Below are 17,590 nucleotides of genomic sequence, written 5' to 3'. Positions count from 1 at the left end.
GATAGGTTAGACTATCCGGAGCTTGCAAAAGGCTTGGTCTGAAGCCTCTTTGGCTTCCTCTTCCTGGAGTCCAAGTACACTCCTGGGATTGAGAGAGATGCTGGTTGGTCTATGCGTGTATACAATTTGACCAAATCTGGGTGTCTGACTTGTTAACTTGATGAGTCGCATATGCTAAGAACCTCATATGTCTGAGAACTCTGAGGCCTGAAGCAAATTCTGGGAACCGAGGAGTTGGTGAAACTCTTGGACTGGCTTGCAGATAGGAGGAAAACATAGCTGTCTACCAATAGTTCTCAGTGCACAGTGGGGTTGTGTTGGGTGAGCAGTGGTGTCACTGGGGAACATGAGTTTTTGGTAGTCTCTGCTGGATCACTACTGCCACACCCAGAGTATTCATATTGCCTGCTAGACGGATACAAGCATATTCCTGCTGTTGCTTGTGTGTTGTTACCTTGACATAGTAAGCAACTATTTGCAGACCCATCAAAACCTGCATGCAGCTCAGGAGTCGATTCTGGTAAAAGACAGGGATAGTTATACAGTTCATTGCAGGGCAGCGGGTACTTCGTCCTAGCTACATGGCTAGTTATATATATATATTTAAATGGGGAAGTTGTTGTTTTAACTGTAGGTCTTAATGGCAAGATCCATCTATTCTAATGTGTTTTTGTCCAAGGACATTCCTACACAGACAAGCATGTTATAAAGGAATTGTTCTAGTTTTTGGTTTCACATATCAATTAAAAGTAGTTTTCTGATTATTACAAGCAGAGAAGGGTAGACTCTGTGGAATGAAACTGTTTATTTTACCCAAAACACTACCAATATGAAAAAGCTCTGTTTGTCATTCAAATTAGGAACTTGAGAGGAGTGAGGTTCTCAAGAAGGGGAAGTGTGCTACATGGCTAATGATAGCACAACAACTGGAGGGTGGGGAGGGAAGACACAGAGGGCAGTATTCCTGAAAATGTATACTTAGCCCACCTAAACACTTCTTTGAATGATTTAAACCCTAATTTTCCAAACATTTCTCTAACCTTGTTCTAGTTGTGCGTCAAGTTCTAATCGATAGATATGTCTTTTTTTCCTTTATATTTGCATATATGAAAAAAATATTTAGTCTTCTACAAACAGCATCTCATCTAGGAACAGTTTTTGTTTGAATCTGTGATGCTGCTCATTTCTTCTATGTTCATGGTCCTGAGCAAGTTGCTGTGGTCAGAGCAACATCCCATGTGGTTTTGTCTTAACGATATGCTTAACTGAAATGAGAGCAAACCAAAGAGAGGAAGGTCAAATTTGAGAATTCTTTTCAGCTATCCAATATGCATAGGTTTTTGTTTCAAATTTCTTCCTACTTTTGGCAGAAGAACTCTGGTGCTCTAACATGCACTTTATAGTAAGGCAAAAACTGCTGGTTATATTGAAAGTTTTTATTTAAAAACATCTTAGTGACAAATGTGTTCATGATTTAGGAAAAAGTCTTGCATTTTTATGTGGACAACTTTAACATTTTGTTGTGTTATGTTGCATATGAGAAGAATAAAATTCACTGTGAGACAGGTTGAATCATTGTCATTCTTGAAATAGGTCATATTTAATCTGTTGTGGAAGGAAAGCCAAAGCAGTGCGAAACAGTGTTTTCCAGGATCTTTTAGCTCAGCTCTGAAACACAACTGTCAAGGAGGACTTCACTGGGCTGTATCTGAAAATAAAAGTTTTCATCAAAGCAGTTGGTATAAAAAAACCCCATTTTTCTTTCCCCACTAGAAAATTGTTCTGTCAGAGAATTTTTTAGCAGCCCTAAAACTGGTGTACACCTCTCAGTAACAGAAGAAATATCTGTGAGGTTCTTGGCTGTCTTTTTTTTGTTTTCTATATTAAATAATTTGCCTAATTTCTAGTCTGGAGTATTTCAAAGAAATAAAAGAAATTGTATCTTAATCAACAAGAGCTTTTTAACAGTAGGCATTATTTCTTGCATGTGAAAGAGTAGCTGCTGCAGAAATAAGATTGAGAAATTATTACGGTTTAAACTGTATTTGAAAATATGTATTCCTTGGAGAACAAAGCTTTAAAAAGGACTGTTTAAATAGTAAAACCAAAACTATGTTCAGCTTAAAAGGAAACTGACTTTTTTTAAAGCAAATAAAATAAAATAGTTGTGACTTCCAGCAGTCTGAATTATTCTCTTACGGTACCAAATACAGCCAGTAGATGCCTGCAAACACCATAATATAATCATATCAGAATGCCTTTAGAAATAGCATAGGTAGTAAGTTTCCTTTACCATTGTGAAGTATCAGTAGTTAACATAACATCCAAACTTATTAACAAATACAGCCATAAAGAAAATAGATGTGCAATACTAAGAACATTCTGAGTGACAGAGTAGCTCTTGCGTGTAATTATAGTAACATGTTCACTTCAGCTGTATTTCCATTTTCTATTTATTTGCTAAACTGCATTCACGGATGTATATTAGTACCTAGAAGTGAAACAACGTAAGAGTGTGAATTTGCTGAGAATCAGTAGTATATTAAACTCGGTAAACAAACAAAAAAAAAATCCTGTGTATCCTTCATGCTTACCATTCACAGTGGTTCCTTAAGTCCGTGTATAAAGTCTATTATAATAATTTATACTTTGGGAGGAAAGTTATTGCAGTACAAGTTCTTAACAGGGAGCTGGCCCTTGGGCTATTACTGCATCTGGATCATAAATCTTAGCAGTATATCTGAATTGTCTTGGTCAGAAAACCACTAGATCAAAGCATAGTGGGGACAGGAGCAGCAGTGTTAACTCTGGAATCCAGGAATTGTGCAGAAGTATTTCCGAAGTGTTGCACGTCTCCTTGAGCTTTCCTTCCTCCCCTCGTTTGGAATAGTTAGGTTAATTAGGTTAAAAGATGAACTACTTGGAGAAAGTACTTGTAGCAATTCCTTTTTCCGATCTTGTTTTTGTGTTCAGTTCATCTGTCCCAATTCCTAGTTGGAAATTAGCAAATTTTGGGAAAATTTTCTGTGATGCCAAATGTTGTTTTTCAGAGATCGTTCTCCTCCTACCTCTTAAAGCAGAAAAGTACGTACCTGATCCAAGCTAGAGGATTCTAGTTAGTAAGGACAGGGCAATGGATTTTTCCAGAGAGTGATGACCCCCTTTCAGTTGAAAAGTAGGGATAAAATCAGTGAATTTACATTACTTATTGGCTAGCCACTGAAGGAGTGGGGAAGGAATGGAAAAATTCTTTGGAATTTTCTGCTTGGAGAAGGCACAATTTTTTCTTTTGTCTGATTCTATTGTATAAGTAGTATATTTTTTTAATTATGGTTCTGTGAGATAGTCAATGTAATTTACTTCGGCATAAAATTGTATGTTTAAGAGAGTGTGATATTTTGCATTAGTGTCATGAGACAATTTATGAAGTGGTATCTCAAATATATGCATTCTATCTCACTGTGGGATTTTACTCTATTTTAGAAGGCAGTAGGTGTGCATAGACCCAGAACAGTGAAGTTGGTGATGTGAAGGTAGTGAAGTGGTTTACTTATTGATGCAGTTTTATTAATAGTGTGGTGAACTTCTAGGAGTACAGCCTGTGTATGTGAACTTCCTAAACATCATGGCAAGTAATCCTACTTGAGAGACATTTAACATTCCATGAGAGTTATTAACTATTTCTATTGCATTTTTATTATAGGAAGTGTTCTCAAAAGGAATAATACTACTCTCTGCTATAGCAACAGTAAGAGTTCACGGGGAGAATAAATTTGAAATTGTCACATCCCATAGAACTTTTGTCTTCCGTGTGGATAAAGAAGGTAAATAGAACACGTATAACTCTAATGATTGCCAAAAAGCCATGTAATAACTGCTGATAAATTATGTTTGTGAAATATAACTTGTTATATTACCAGAAGTATTTTTGGAATCCAGCTGTTCTCGCCTCAGAGTGAAACTGGAGATAACTGTAAGCTTGGTAAGAACAACTGAAATTGTTGGGGAATGGCTTTTAAAAATATCAAAATGAGAATACTGTTTTCCAACTCTTGTGCCTGCTCCCCTGTCCTTCCCAAAGATGAAATTTTCTGGTTGTTTCTCAGGTATCACTAGCAGTTCTTACAGTCTGTGTGCTCTCAGCCACTTGCTCAGAGTCACCACTTGATGTAAAATTGACAAAGAGCAACAATGAAGTTGATGGCTTGAATATGATGCTGTGATCAAAGGAAATCTGGGTTTTTCTGTGTGTCTTTATTTACTGCCTTATACAGTGTTTTCAGCTATGTATTGATAGAGAATACAAATGTATATTGTAGTAGGGAAGTTAGTATGCCTTCTAACTTAATGCTTTATCAACCTACAGCTGTAATATGTGGAATCAATATCAGTGCATGTATGACTTATTTATGGAAACAATCAAATAAAAAGGAATACCTAGAAAAAAAGATATGCAATATGTATTTACAGCAGTACATGCCAGACCCATTATAGCTAAGGGTCTCTCAGCATTTCCATTATCAAATCCCATTTTTATGGGTTATAGCTTGGTTGTAAACATTTGCTGCAGGCTGTAACAGGAGTGCAGCATCAGTGAACAAATCCTTCTTATCAGGTTTAGCTCAAATCATTTCAGGCATTTTTACGCTCTTAGCTGAGTTAGAAAGTATGTCTATTTTTATTATTTTTGCTTTTCTCTTCCAAATTTTTTTACTTTTTTATAAATTGGAACATAACCATCTTAGTGCAATACATTTTGTAGGGCCATAATTTGCTTTATGGACCATTGCCTTTGAATACTATAAAAATGTTAACAGCTTATACTGACTTATAAAATATATTCAGAGTAACCACTTGTTATACATGAAATTGCATTTTCATTTAGTATATGACCCTTTTTGGATGTAGTGGCCTGTCTGTAAAGCTGTTCGCTTAAGGTTAGAAATGTGTGTTGTACAAGTAATTTGGTCCTTACTGTATCCAGAGCTGGATGATGTATTCATAGTAAATTATGTAAATAACCCTGCTTGCTTTCTGATATGTGCACAAACTGTTACTTGATGCTATTCCTTCTGTAGATTTGTGGTTGGGAATTTGTTCTGCGACTATTTGAAGGGTACTCAATTTCTTTTCAAAGATTTTGAAATGGAGACTTTTATACATATTTCATCCTGTGGACCTTATTTATTAACTTTCCTTTCTTTCTGCTGGAGTATTAAAATAAAGAATGCTATTGTTGTCTTCATTGATCTGTTTCCCTTGATACCCATGTTGGTCCGCAATCAGTGGATTATAGTGCTCATTTTGTTTGCTTTCAGTTGTCTGTTTTATTATTTTTTGATATATCAAAAATACACTATTTTTGGATTAATTTAAATATCTAGAGGGAAAAATTCTATATATAATGCTTTGGAAAGTTTAGGGGCATTTGGGGGCAAAAAATGAAGTAGTTAGATGATAGCAATGAATTAGAGCATAATGTGCTCAGATGCAGTGAGATTTTGTTTAATTGGAGTGAGATACCATTAAAAAAACCCTTTTGGAGTAATTTGATGCCCTCAACAATACTGAAATATTCCAGTGATCTTTTCAAAGTACTTTAAAAGAGTGTGTATTAAAACAAAACTTCGAAGAGGAACACTTGAATCACCTTCCCTGTGCTAGTCTGTTGGCTACTATCTTCCTCTTCTTCAAACTATTTTCTGATGCTTAAATTCGTATGTTTGTTCCTTCTTGTTGCACACGAGACTTGTGAAGTAAGCATGTTACTGTTTTAATGGCGCTCTTTGCAGTGTTCGACACTGATTATGTCAACTTATATATACTGTGGCTAGAACTTTCCTTCCCTCCCTGCCCCCTCCAATATATTTTATGACCCAAATCTTTCAATTGAAATATTAATGAAGTTCCAATCGCATGGGGCAAGTCTAATTAATTGAGAATATTCAGCATTAAAGTATATTGATCTTAGTCTGGTGAAATATCTGGACATAATGAATGAGACTGGGTGGAACTTTATAACTTCACCTACTTGTGTTCATGTATTTGTAAGATGTTAAATTAATAATGCATGCAAAGATATTCAAACATGCATTTTCTTGATTACTCAGTACCCTTGACAATATCAAGCTTAACCACTACACCTTAATGCAATAGATTGTAAATTGCCAAATGTTTCTGCTTAAAAGTGTGGCCAAACATAGAATAGCATTGGGGATGGCTTGCCTCTGTAGTGAGAGATGATATTTAGGCTCCCTGTGTTTTGCTTACATAACTTTGGTAGTTCTTTCCCATTGATCTGGCTTCCAGAAGGTGAACATGCCACCTGTCTGCCACCTCAGCTGTTAAACTGTCTGAAATTCAGCATTTTAGAACTAGTAGTCCTAATTTTAAGAATCTTGATCATCAGTTTGTATAACTGTTCTATTTGTGTTTTGATTGTTGGGAGCTAATAGAATGGCTATCTTTGCTAATATCTCCACTGATACAGACTCTCATGTTATTTTTATTTCCAACTCCTCTTCAAGGTAGATGTTCTCTCTGATGTGGTATAGCTATACCATCAACCAGCATAGCATAGTAGGAAGAAGAGGAAAACAAATGTGGTAGAGAAAGAATGGAGCTGCTGCTTAACTATATGTCTTTGTCTAATTTTTTTTCTTGTTTAGAAGAAAGGAATGAGTGGGTTAATACAATGCTCAATGCCTTGAAATCGCAGTCTGATAATAACTCTCAGTCTCTAACTTCTGTCACCCCTGAGAAAAGTGGATATCTTGAGCTGAAAGGGTACAAAGCCAAAATCTTCATTCTACTTCAGGGGAATACTGTATGGATCTGCAAAAATGAGCAGGTAAATTTTTCATATGCTTTTTGTGAATGAACGCTTATAAAGGTAATTTAACTAGTGAGTTGGAAATTGATGGCTCTTTATGAATAGGTACATATCAATATAAACATATATCTCTTTTTATGTAGTACTTTATTGTTGTAATTCTCAGAAGGCTTCGAAAAGCAGAAGTATCATTTTATCTATCGTATGATGGAAAAATGAATATATAGTGAGGTGAAGTGAAAAGCCTTGGTGTCACAACAGGTCAGTGGCAGGGCTGAGATTAATTCACTCTTAAAATGTGTGTCATAAGCACTCTACTAATTCAGAAGGCTTATTTTGTGCACTGTTTTCATTGTCCTATAATACAGTGCTCTAGAAAGTGTGCTGTACAGAAGTAGATTGTGGTATTTAAGCAATACTTCAGCTAAATGTTCAAAACTGATGTTCTTTGTGTTTTTAAGAACCTAGATTGACCACTTTCTGTTGTGCACTGTAATATATTAAACAAATCCAGTATTAAAAACCATGAACTAAGTCTATTATTTCAGCTCCCCAAATTGAGAGCTTTTTGTTTTGTTTTGGGCGTGAATATATTATGATGTAAAGTAGTTAGCTGTGGAACTCTTTAGGATGCTGTGGATAGGGAATAAATGGGGATAATTGGGTTCAACGACTGACTGTGTGAATTAGTGGAAGAAAAGTATTGCAGGACATTAAATGGAAGGTGTTATTTCTGTGTAAGGAAATCGATAACCCGTGAGTAGCTGGAACTTGGAAGGGCATTTGGGGGAGGTGTTGTTACATGTTTGTCTTGTTTTCATGTTCTCTCAAATTTGAGTACAGACAAACTGTTTCAAATGTGAATTGTTTCTCAGTAAGACTTGTCATTTTGGAGTTGATCTCATTCCTCTCCTGTTGTCCTTTTTAGTGTGAAATTATTTAGATGGGCTTGGGGGACCACATAGTGTTCAATATTAGATCTTACTATTCTTTCCCAGGGAATGGCAGGAAATTTGAAACTGAGAAAGAGCTTTGATTTTTTTTTTTATTTTTTTTTTTTTTCTTTCTACTTACTGTGCTCCAAGGAAGTTTTACTTGTCAGGTGCATTCTTTGAGGTTAGTGAACAACCAACTGATCAAAAACTTGATGCAATTTATGGATTTAAGCCTGCAACATGTGTTTTGCAGAATGATCACCATGGAGAGGAAGTGGTCTTCATAGTTGAGCACAGTACTCTTCAGCTATACTGAAATCCTCAGTCTTGATTATTGTAATAAATAGATGACCTGCCAGTTACTTTGTTTATTTCAGTAAAGTCTACAGCTAGAGATCTTTAAGGAGGAACAAAACCAAAATGCAAACACCACCCCCACACACTCCAAAACCCTTTACTTCACTGAGGCTCTCTTACATCCTTCCAGTAGACAGAATTAAGTTGACCAAGTTACTTTACAGTCTCTGTCTATGGGATGATCCACACTGTGCTGCAGTGTTCAATGTTACTATTCCATCATGGTGTTTCCAGATATTTCATCAGTGATAATCCCTGGAATGCATTCTCATTGATGAGATGAGAGTCCTCTCTTTGTAGATGTGCATTGTAATGAGCCACTTCTGCCTTCAGAATCAATACCATATCCATCTTATTCCCCTGAATACTTTGGAGTGCTCCCTTATGGATGTTCTGAGCTGCTTGATTAAGGGACAATGTGGTACTTAAATGAGGTATACAGACTTGTGGAGGAATTTCTTTTCCAGAGTGGTAGGTTATATGAAACTAGCTAAGTCCCTCTTGAGAGTCTCAGTACCAGGCATCCAATTTTTGCTTTCTTCCTTCTTTCTTACTCTGCCTGCATATGACTGTTGGGAACATCTTTCTTACCTCAGGTAGTCCCTTGATCTTTCTCTGTTGATATGGGGCACTTCCAGTTCTGCCCACAATGCTGAATCAGTTTTTCTGATGCTGTTATGTTAGAAAACTGTTCCAGAGCAATTCACTGTTGAAGGGTTCTTGATTGCTCTGTTACACGTTTTCAGGATGCAGATTATGACTAGCTAAGATAATCTAAGACTGCCGTCCTGTCCACCTCCTTCCCAATCAATTTCCTTTCTTACAGAATTTTTTAAATTACTATTTTGTATGTGCACGTGTGTGTTGGATCTATTGCTTGTGCAGCTGTGTGGTAAGTTTTATCAGCTCTGCCCTTTCAACACCATTGATTTCAGATTTGCTTTAGCTCATCATGAAAGCACATACTTATACAGCCTTTCTACTAGATGTTTATTCCCTTCTACTACATGGATGCTCTGCAGAGATTACTGACTGCAGTGCAGGAGAGGCAAACCAAAATCAAGCCCTGAAACAGTATGAAGGTTAGACATGCTGCCAGCCTGTCAGCTCCTTCTGTGTGTATGAAAATTGCAAACAGTGGTGCAAAACCAGCTTCTTTCCAAAGCTTATGTACTTAAAACCATATCAAATAGTCCTAAGAGATTTCTTTTTAGATCCTCTGTTTGAACAAATGTCTCTTTCTTTATACAATTTCTGGCTATTTGGGAATCAGAAGAAATAGCTTCTGTCTTTTACCCTTTCATAGTCTGTAATTCTTCTCTCAGTACCTCTTGTGCTTTATTTTCAAGTTGAAAACCAAATTATTTTTACTGCAGCACTGAAGAAAAAAACAGTAATACAGCATTAATCCATTAGAGGGCTCTGTTGTTCTAAAAATCTTTCCCTGTCTCAAGTTTGTGCTTTAGCCAGTAATTACCAGGCAAATATGTCCAGGGATGCCCTCGAATCCTGTTCATATTGGAATTCACATCCATACTAGAACGAGTCCCAGACAGACTTAGAGGGGTTTATTATAACTGCAGTGCTAAAAGACACCTATTTAGACTTCTTGCAATGTTGAAATGAGATTGGATCAAGCTGATTTATTGATTTCTATTAAACTTGATAGAGGAGAGACTACTGTTACTTTAAAAGATTTTTCTTCATTGTTAAAAGTGGAGAAGATCCTAAGCCAAATGCCAAATTCTAACATAACCACCATGAACTTTGTGAAGTTCAGATTGAGATCAGAACATCATGTCTCAGGCCCATTTCTAGTTAAAAAGTGATTGGTTTAGCTTGAGCTTCTGGCAGTGATGTAGTGCTAGTATGAAACCATCAATTTCTTTGACTCTCCACATAGTGTGAATTTCTTAAACTTCCTCTCTGGAGCAAAAGTGAAAAATAGATCGTACAGAATCAATTTGTTCAACCTGCAACTTGCTGAAATTCCCATTTCTATTTCAAAATCATTCATGCTTAAATAAAAGCATGTCATCTGATGCTTCATGACAGCTCAAACACTGGCTTGAAATGTCAGTCTGCTGTGGTGGTGCCAGTGATAACCTCCCCTCTGTGACCATCAGAAGGGCTCTGACAGATGCTTGCCTGGTCCACTAGAATATACCCCCTTTGCTAGGGTGTATTTAAGATTCACTGGTATTTAAAGTCAGGAAGGGCCTAGGTGTCGTAATGTTTGCACTAGGATTTGGCTTTGGTAAAAAGAATTCAAGATCCTCTTTGTTACTGCCTTGGGCAGTTTTGAAATAGATGTGTTTACCTGGAATATTTGAGGAAACTCTGCCAAAGATAGAGACTGGGAAATGGTAGGTATGGCTGTGTGCCATAATTATTTGTGACTTTTTTCCTCTGTGCATGACTCCAAGTTAAAACTTGAATAGTGATGAGTATTTTCTTTGTTATATACAAGAAAGAGTATCCATTTCTTATCAAAAACTTCTTGTTTCATTTTGGCTCAATGCTTTTATTGATTTTAGAGGGTTTTTTGTTTTGTGAAAGATTGAAATGCTTTCTCCGTGGCAGATGGGAATGTTTATTCATGTTGAGTGAACGAGTAAGAGAATGCCTAGTAATTTTCATTTCCTCTCTAATGCTAATGGTGCATTTAAAGCAAAACTGGACAACATCAAAAGATGCGTTACAGGAAATTACATTAAACAAGTAGAAGATGTCAAAGGGTATGATAATATAGAGAACCAGTAAGGGGATAGATGGAAGGACAAGTCAAAGTTGATGCTTGAGCTTGACGTTCTGAAAGAGAGGAAGTTATGTGAATATCAGTGGAGGGAAACAGAAGAGATGTGTGCATATATCTCTGTGTGCATAAGAACAGAGATGTGTGTCTTAACAGAGATAAGAACACCAGCTTAAAGGGGAATGCTTGGAGCAACCTGATCTAGTGGAAGATGTCCCTGTCCTTGCAGGGGGGTTGGACTAGAGGATCTTTAAAGGTCCCCGCCAACCCAAACTGTTCTGTGATTCTGAAATACAGTGCCAGTGGCTGAGATTCAGGGGCAGACTTAGAAGTCTGTGACTTTTTGGTAATAGCAATAGGAATTTATAATGATCCTCTGCAAGGGGATTTTTCATTAGGAAATGTTCTGTTTTTCCGTGGAGAAAATGTAATCCTGATTAATAATCGTGTACATAATGGATGAGAAAGAGAAACCCTTAAAAAAAATATTAAGTAAAGGATCTATTAAGTACAGTAGAAAGTGTCTAACAATGGAAGGTGAACCGTATCTTGGGCTGCATCAAAAGAAGCGTGGTCACAGGAGGTGATTGTTCCCCTCTACTCCCCTCTGGTGAGACCCCACCTGGAGTACTGCATTCAGCTCTGGGGCCCCCAACATAAGAAGGACATGGACCTGCTCAAGCGAGTCCAGAGGAGGGCCACAAAGATGATCAGAGGGCTGGAGCACCTCTCCTACCAAGTCAGGCTGAGAGGGTTGGGTTTGTTCAGCCTGGAGAAGAGGAGGCTCCGGGGAGACCTTCTAGCAGCCTTCCAGTACCTGAAGGGTGCCTACAAGAAAGCTGGAGAGGGACTTTTTGCAAGGCCATGTAGTGATACGACAAGGGGTAATGTCTTTAAACTGAAAGAGGGTAGATTTAGACTAGATACAATGAAGAAATTCTTCACCGTGAGGGTGGTGAGGCTGTGGAACAGGTTGCCCAGCGACGCTGTGGTTGCCCCAACCTTGGAAGTGTTCAAGGCCAGGTTGGATGGGGCTTCGAGCAACCTGGTGTGGTGGAAGGTGTCCCTGCCCATGTCAGGGCGGTTGGAACTAGATGGTCTTTAAGGTCCCTTCCAACCTAAACCATTCTATGAAATGAAGTTCTGAAGATGAGTAGTAATGATTACTTGTCATTCTAAAGCAGCATAAGAAAGCCTTTTTAATGTATTTAGATTCTTCATTGTGATAATATTCGTGAACACAAAATGAATCCAAGGTGATGGCAACAGCAATATGAATGAAGAGTTGGGGAGAGGAGTTGAATGTAAATTGAGTAGAAAGCAAAATAATTGCTTAAATATTTTGAGATCTAATGAGGAACCCTGAGCAAAGCAACTGACAGTTTTGGAAAGGAAGCTAGGGAAAGAGGTGGGGGATTAAAGGCAACAAGAGAAAGTGGGAAGAGGAGTGGGAAGACCTTTCAGATAGTTAATAGGTGGTAAATGAGAGAAGAGCGAAGTCTCTGATATGCACTGGGGTGGGGCAGTGGAAGGTGGAATTATTGAGAATGAGAAAACAAGATGTATTGTTGTGTTCCCCCTGTTTCTTATCCACGCCCCCCCCCCCCCCCCCCCCCCCAAGAACACCTGTCTTTTTTGGAGATTTTGTGTTGATAAGCTGTTATTTGTAATGATAACTGGGAAGCTCTGTAAAGAGCTTCTCTACTTGATTGCTGGTGCAGACTATGATCAAACATGTTTACAAACCTATGAATGAGCCTGGCCTGGAATGCCTTACGCAGGTAGAGGTGACAGGAAAAAAAAAAAGAACATTTGTCCTCCTTTGTCATTGTTTGGTTCATTCAGGCTTTACTGTTTACTTCAGAACAATACAAATCTGTAGCAAGATGTTAGAAAACAAAAACAAAATAATCCCAAACTATACCAAATATATGGAGGGGGAAAGATTAATATGAACAAGTGTTTTAAGATACTGATAAACTGGTGACTTGAAGTTGAAGCAAATGATCCAGTCTCTTTTAAATATGGTTGTTTGCCTCAAGCTGTAGCTGGGATGATAGATTAAGGTCGTATTCCTAATTTTCCATCAGTTCCTTGGCAAGAAATTAATTCCAGTTATCCATACTCAAAACCATGGCAAAGATCAATTGCTGTGTATGACATCAGAAACAGCTACGTAGGAAATAACTTGGATTCTGTAAGAAAGCTTAAAAATTTCCTTTTTTGCTTGTGATGCAATACTAAATGAATGATTACAGGAAATTATATTGGGTGGGGGAAAGTTTTGTTGTTGTTTTAACCATTACTTCTTCAGTTTTAGATTAATTGCACCCTTACTCCAAAAAAGATTAATAGCATATTATTTTAAATTCATTTTTTAAAGTAAGGTGGTTGAATCCGATGAGAAAAATGTGTCCATGACCACCTTTACAGGGGAGATCTACCTTTTACATTCAAAAATAATTCTGTGCGATGTTGTTCTAGGTGTTCAAGATATTAAAGAACATGGAGAAGGGCATAAACAGGAAGTCCATCAAAGAAAAATTAAAAAGTTAATGTTAAGCTCTTCTATAAGCAGTTAAATTAAACCTTGACTATATGAGGATTTTATTTTTCTTGTTTATTTGTTTTTATGCTATTAAGATTTCATTGATATGTAAGTACACCTAAAGCAATCAAGAAACATGATAGAAAGCCTAATGCTTCCACAATGATCAAAAGCTTCACGATAAATTTGATTTGGGGTCGAGGGTAGGGAAGGAGGAAGGAAAATGTCAAAATTCTCAGTTTCCCAGTAATGCTCAGCTGAGCTTTCTGGATGACTAATATGTACACAGCCAGCTACCTTGATCATGTAAAAATTAGCAGTGAAGAAAAGTAAGATTTGTTTGAATATTATGAAGAAAAAAGATTTTACAGAGTAGCACAGCACATGCGTAAATAATTGAAGAAGCTTTTAGATCTACCTGTCATAAGATTTTAACACTATTAATGCAGTATTGGGGAAATCTGTTTTCCTCTAAGAGTACTGGAATTACCTGAGAGCATTATCCATCACTGTTCATGTTACTTGCATTTAAAAACTACTAGCTTTGCTTCAAATCCCATGGTAAAGTAATCTATTGGATCAAAAGCCCTAAATACAGGATGCAGGGCATCACTGCATATACTTTCATTTATAGTAGTAGACCAGGTCTGCGTTTATTTTAAATCACATGAATAAGTTTATTTCTACATTCAGTGAGCCTGAAATATTGTATAATCAGTGTGTGTGCATATATATGTGTGTATATATACTTAGATAAATGTAGTGCTTTCTTTTTTGTTTGTGCAACAAGGATTGAGATGACAGTGAAACTGAAGAAAAAGTATTTTTCAAGAATATTTAGATCTTTATTCTTTCAATAGCTCAATATACTGTGGAATTAAATGCAGCTAGAACGTTATTTTGCTCCTACTTGATTCCTGTTTAATTGTAAACATATCAGTCAGTTCTCATAGGAGATATGCTGAAGAACTACTCAGTAGCCTTGATTTGCTTTTTCTCCATTAAATTGATGGCAATGTAAACCACGTTTTTCCTATCCATTTGTTATTTCTATTTATTTGCCATGTTTGGGACAGAAGTAGCTTTAAACATACCAGTGGCAACACTGATCACTTCTCTGTCTCAGCCTGCATCCTTTATTTCAGGTATTAAACTAATTAGTATAGCTAAAATATTAATATTTATATAAAGTTACAAAGCCATTACAACAGTGAAGAGTGGAGTATTTCGGAGGCAGTGTAGACAACATATCCTCACTGAAGTTTTAATTCCACAAACTTAAAGATAGGTACAAACATGTCATGATAGTGCATGTGAATTCCTAAGTAGTGAAAAATAGCATGATACACCATTGCAAATTTTTAATTATTTAGCATACATCTTCTGTTATCGACTTGCCATTTTTTGAAATCTGTTACAACTCAATTAACTAATTACAGTTTATGAATTTAATCTTAAATTAATTGGTTTGGCAGAGCTCAGACAAGTCGTGTCACAAAAAGGTATTTTTGGTTTTGGTACATTGCCTGTATGATAAAGCGCTAAGTTGTATGCATATCATTCTGTGAGAGCTAAACTTTAACAGAGAGGTGAGACTATTCTTTTGTCCAGTCTGAAGTGGAAAAGCAATATTCTTGGGATTTGCTTAATCTGTAATGAGTGTGATAAGATGAGCACTGGCAGTCACATTATGATTATTAAAATGTTCTCCTTCGTTGCAATTTAGTACTGCAGTATAAATGGATTAGCATGCACCAGCAGGAGACCAAAGAGTATGTCTGCAATTCATTAATGTGCCTTGTAACTGACACTGTAATTTCTAGAACCCCAAGCACTTAAAATCAGGTGATTGATCATAATGCATTTAGCTTGCAGTAGCTGAACAATCAGGAAAAGCACAATCTTCATGAAGAAAACTGATTTGGCGTTCATGGATTTATGTTGTTACTTCAGAATATTTTCCAGATTCAGTGGTCTCACTTCAATCTTTGTTGGAATTCATCAGAGTAAGAACCATTGGAATTTAAGATGCCCAGAATTTGTAGTCATCCTCCCCCCTTTCTTTCCTTAATATTATTTCACCCTGCACCTTTTTTTTGTTTGTTACAAACAATTGATCCAACAGTGAACACTTGCTCCAGAACTGTTGTCTTCTGCACAGTGTGCACTGAAAATGAGAACAGTATCTTTGCTGGCAGTGGAGAGAGAGCATGTTGGCATTGCTATTGGACTACTAAAATAATTAGGCCATTTGAGTTTTCATCAGTTATGAAAAGTGGGTGGTTTAAAATAAGCATTATAAAGATGATCCTTAAAATACTGAGAACTTTAATATCATTGTAGCTTAAGTGACATTTTAATCTTTTGGACCTTAAAGAAGTTATTTTTTCATTTGCGCTGGTTTCTTTACGTTGTTTGGAGCATTATGGCATTGTTCAGATAATAAAAAAACATTATTTTCTCTGTTATCTTATATCTATAAAGCTTATTCTAAATAATTGCACTATCCTTACAGCAAGAGAAAGGAAATTTATGGTTTACAGCATATTAAGAATGTGGGGAATACCCTAGTGTGCTTTCTCAGCAATAATTTCTGTCCCTGGTTAATAAATTGCTAGGCCAACAAATTTGAACTTAATCAACTCAAGCTGGATTATTGCCTTGTGAAACACTTCAATGCCATTGTTATTAAATTAAATTCTCCCTCTAAAATATTTTGCATGCAAAATAATACCTTGTTAGAGATGGCAAGTTTTAAAACTCATTCTTTAAAAATCAATATCTTGCAGATATTTCAAAAAAAACTTCCCTCAAAAGTTATTTCCATTTCAGCATGTGGGTCAGACAGCCGTTCCCCCCTCACCCCCAAGATCCACCAGAATGATTGATTGGTATCTAACACTTTTAAAGAAACATTTGAAAAATGTTACATGCACTGAATTGTAGAAAAAATCAAGCTTTGTTACCTTCATTTAAGGTGGAAGGTTACCAAAACAATTGGCAATGGGGCAGTTGGGGGACCATGTGAACAGGCCCAGACAGTCATTGAGAAGGAAAATATTTAGCTTAGTAACAGCAAAGATAGAAAGCAATGATTCAGGAAATAAAAACCAGACAAAATTATTTCTACCTTCTAAGTGATGCCTAGTGACTTTAATACGTTTTGAGCATTTCAGACAACTTTTATTTGATTGGGGTTTTCTTTTTTTTTTTTTTTTCAGCTTTTGGGGACCTTTATGTTGTGCTTCAGAATGAGAGGAAACGGCCTCAACTTGTGCCAGGGGAAGTTTAGATTGGATATTGGGAAAAATGTCTTCACTTAAAGGGTTATCAAGCATTGGAACAGGCTGTCCAGGGAAGTGGTTGAGTCACTGTCCCTGGAGGTATTTAAAAGATGTGTAGATATAGTGCTTAGGGACATGGTTTAGTGGTGGGCTTGGCAGTGTTAGGTTTAGGGTTGAACTCGATCTTAAAGGTCTTTCCAACCTAGATGATTCTATGATTCTACTTCTACAGTATTTCCAATAAAAGTTGCTTCGGAAAAAAAGTTGAGCCAAAGAATGCAATGGCCAATAAGAGTGTTTTACTCATGAAGATAAACACTTCAATTATTGACTTTGCCAATCATTTTGGGTATTCTTATATCTAATATTTAATTGAATATTACAGCTTCTGTCCATTTCTTTGTTTAAGGTTAGTTAGGCTATTAAAAAAAACCCCACCAAACAACCAAAAACCCACTACTGTTCATTGGCTATGAATCCATTTTGATTATGGCAAAATTATTGTCTCTGTTTTATACCATCTGATGTTTTCGAATTGTATAGGTTTCTATACTCCACATCTAGGCAGAGAGGAGTCTATATCCACTATACTGCATTTGTCCACGTTTATACTTGTTTACAGTCTGAAGTCCAGTATGCAAAGCTGTGTTAGAGATACCTGAGTGAGGTTTTAAAAAGGTCTTGAAGCAGTGTGGCTGCATTTGTATAATTAATATGGCTTTATATACTGTTTCCTGTCTGGCACTTGTTTGAGAGGCTCTGCAGGACGTGTGGTGATGAGAGATGTGATGTTTTTTCTAGCCAAGGGCTATAATTCCTTGCCATGGGGTCACAAAGAAGTTCAAAGGCAGATAAAATGACAGCAGTCAGCAAAAGCAG

At 36.7% G+C, this 17,590-nt stretch overlaps 1 protein-coding gene across 1 annotated transcript in view; it reads left to right on the top strand.

Annotated features, from left to right (window-relative positions):
* ARAP2 (ArfGAP with RhoGAP domain, ankyrin repeat and PH domain 2) overlaps positions 1-17,590 on the top strand; it is a 130,652-nt gene that overhangs the window by 20,818 nt on the left and 92,244 nt on the right. Inside the window, exons 7-8 of the mRNA XM_059817809.1 lie at positions 3,704-3,824; positions 6,669-6,850. Coding sequence (XP_059673792.1) covers positions 3,704-3,824; positions 6,669-6,850 — 303 coding nt within the window. The remainder of the gene's footprint in view (positions 1-3,703; positions 3,825-6,668; positions 6,851-17,590) is intronic.

This window comes from Gavia stellata, chromosome 5 (genome assembly GCF_030936135.1).
Source record: "Gavia stellata isolate bGavSte3 chromosome 5, bGavSte3.hap2, whole genome shotgun sequence".
Taxonomy (NCBI): domain Eukaryota; kingdom Metazoa; phylum Chordata; class Aves; order Gaviiformes; family Gaviidae; genus Gavia; species Gavia stellata.
This window is presented reverse-complemented; position numbering and strand designations above follow the sequence as displayed.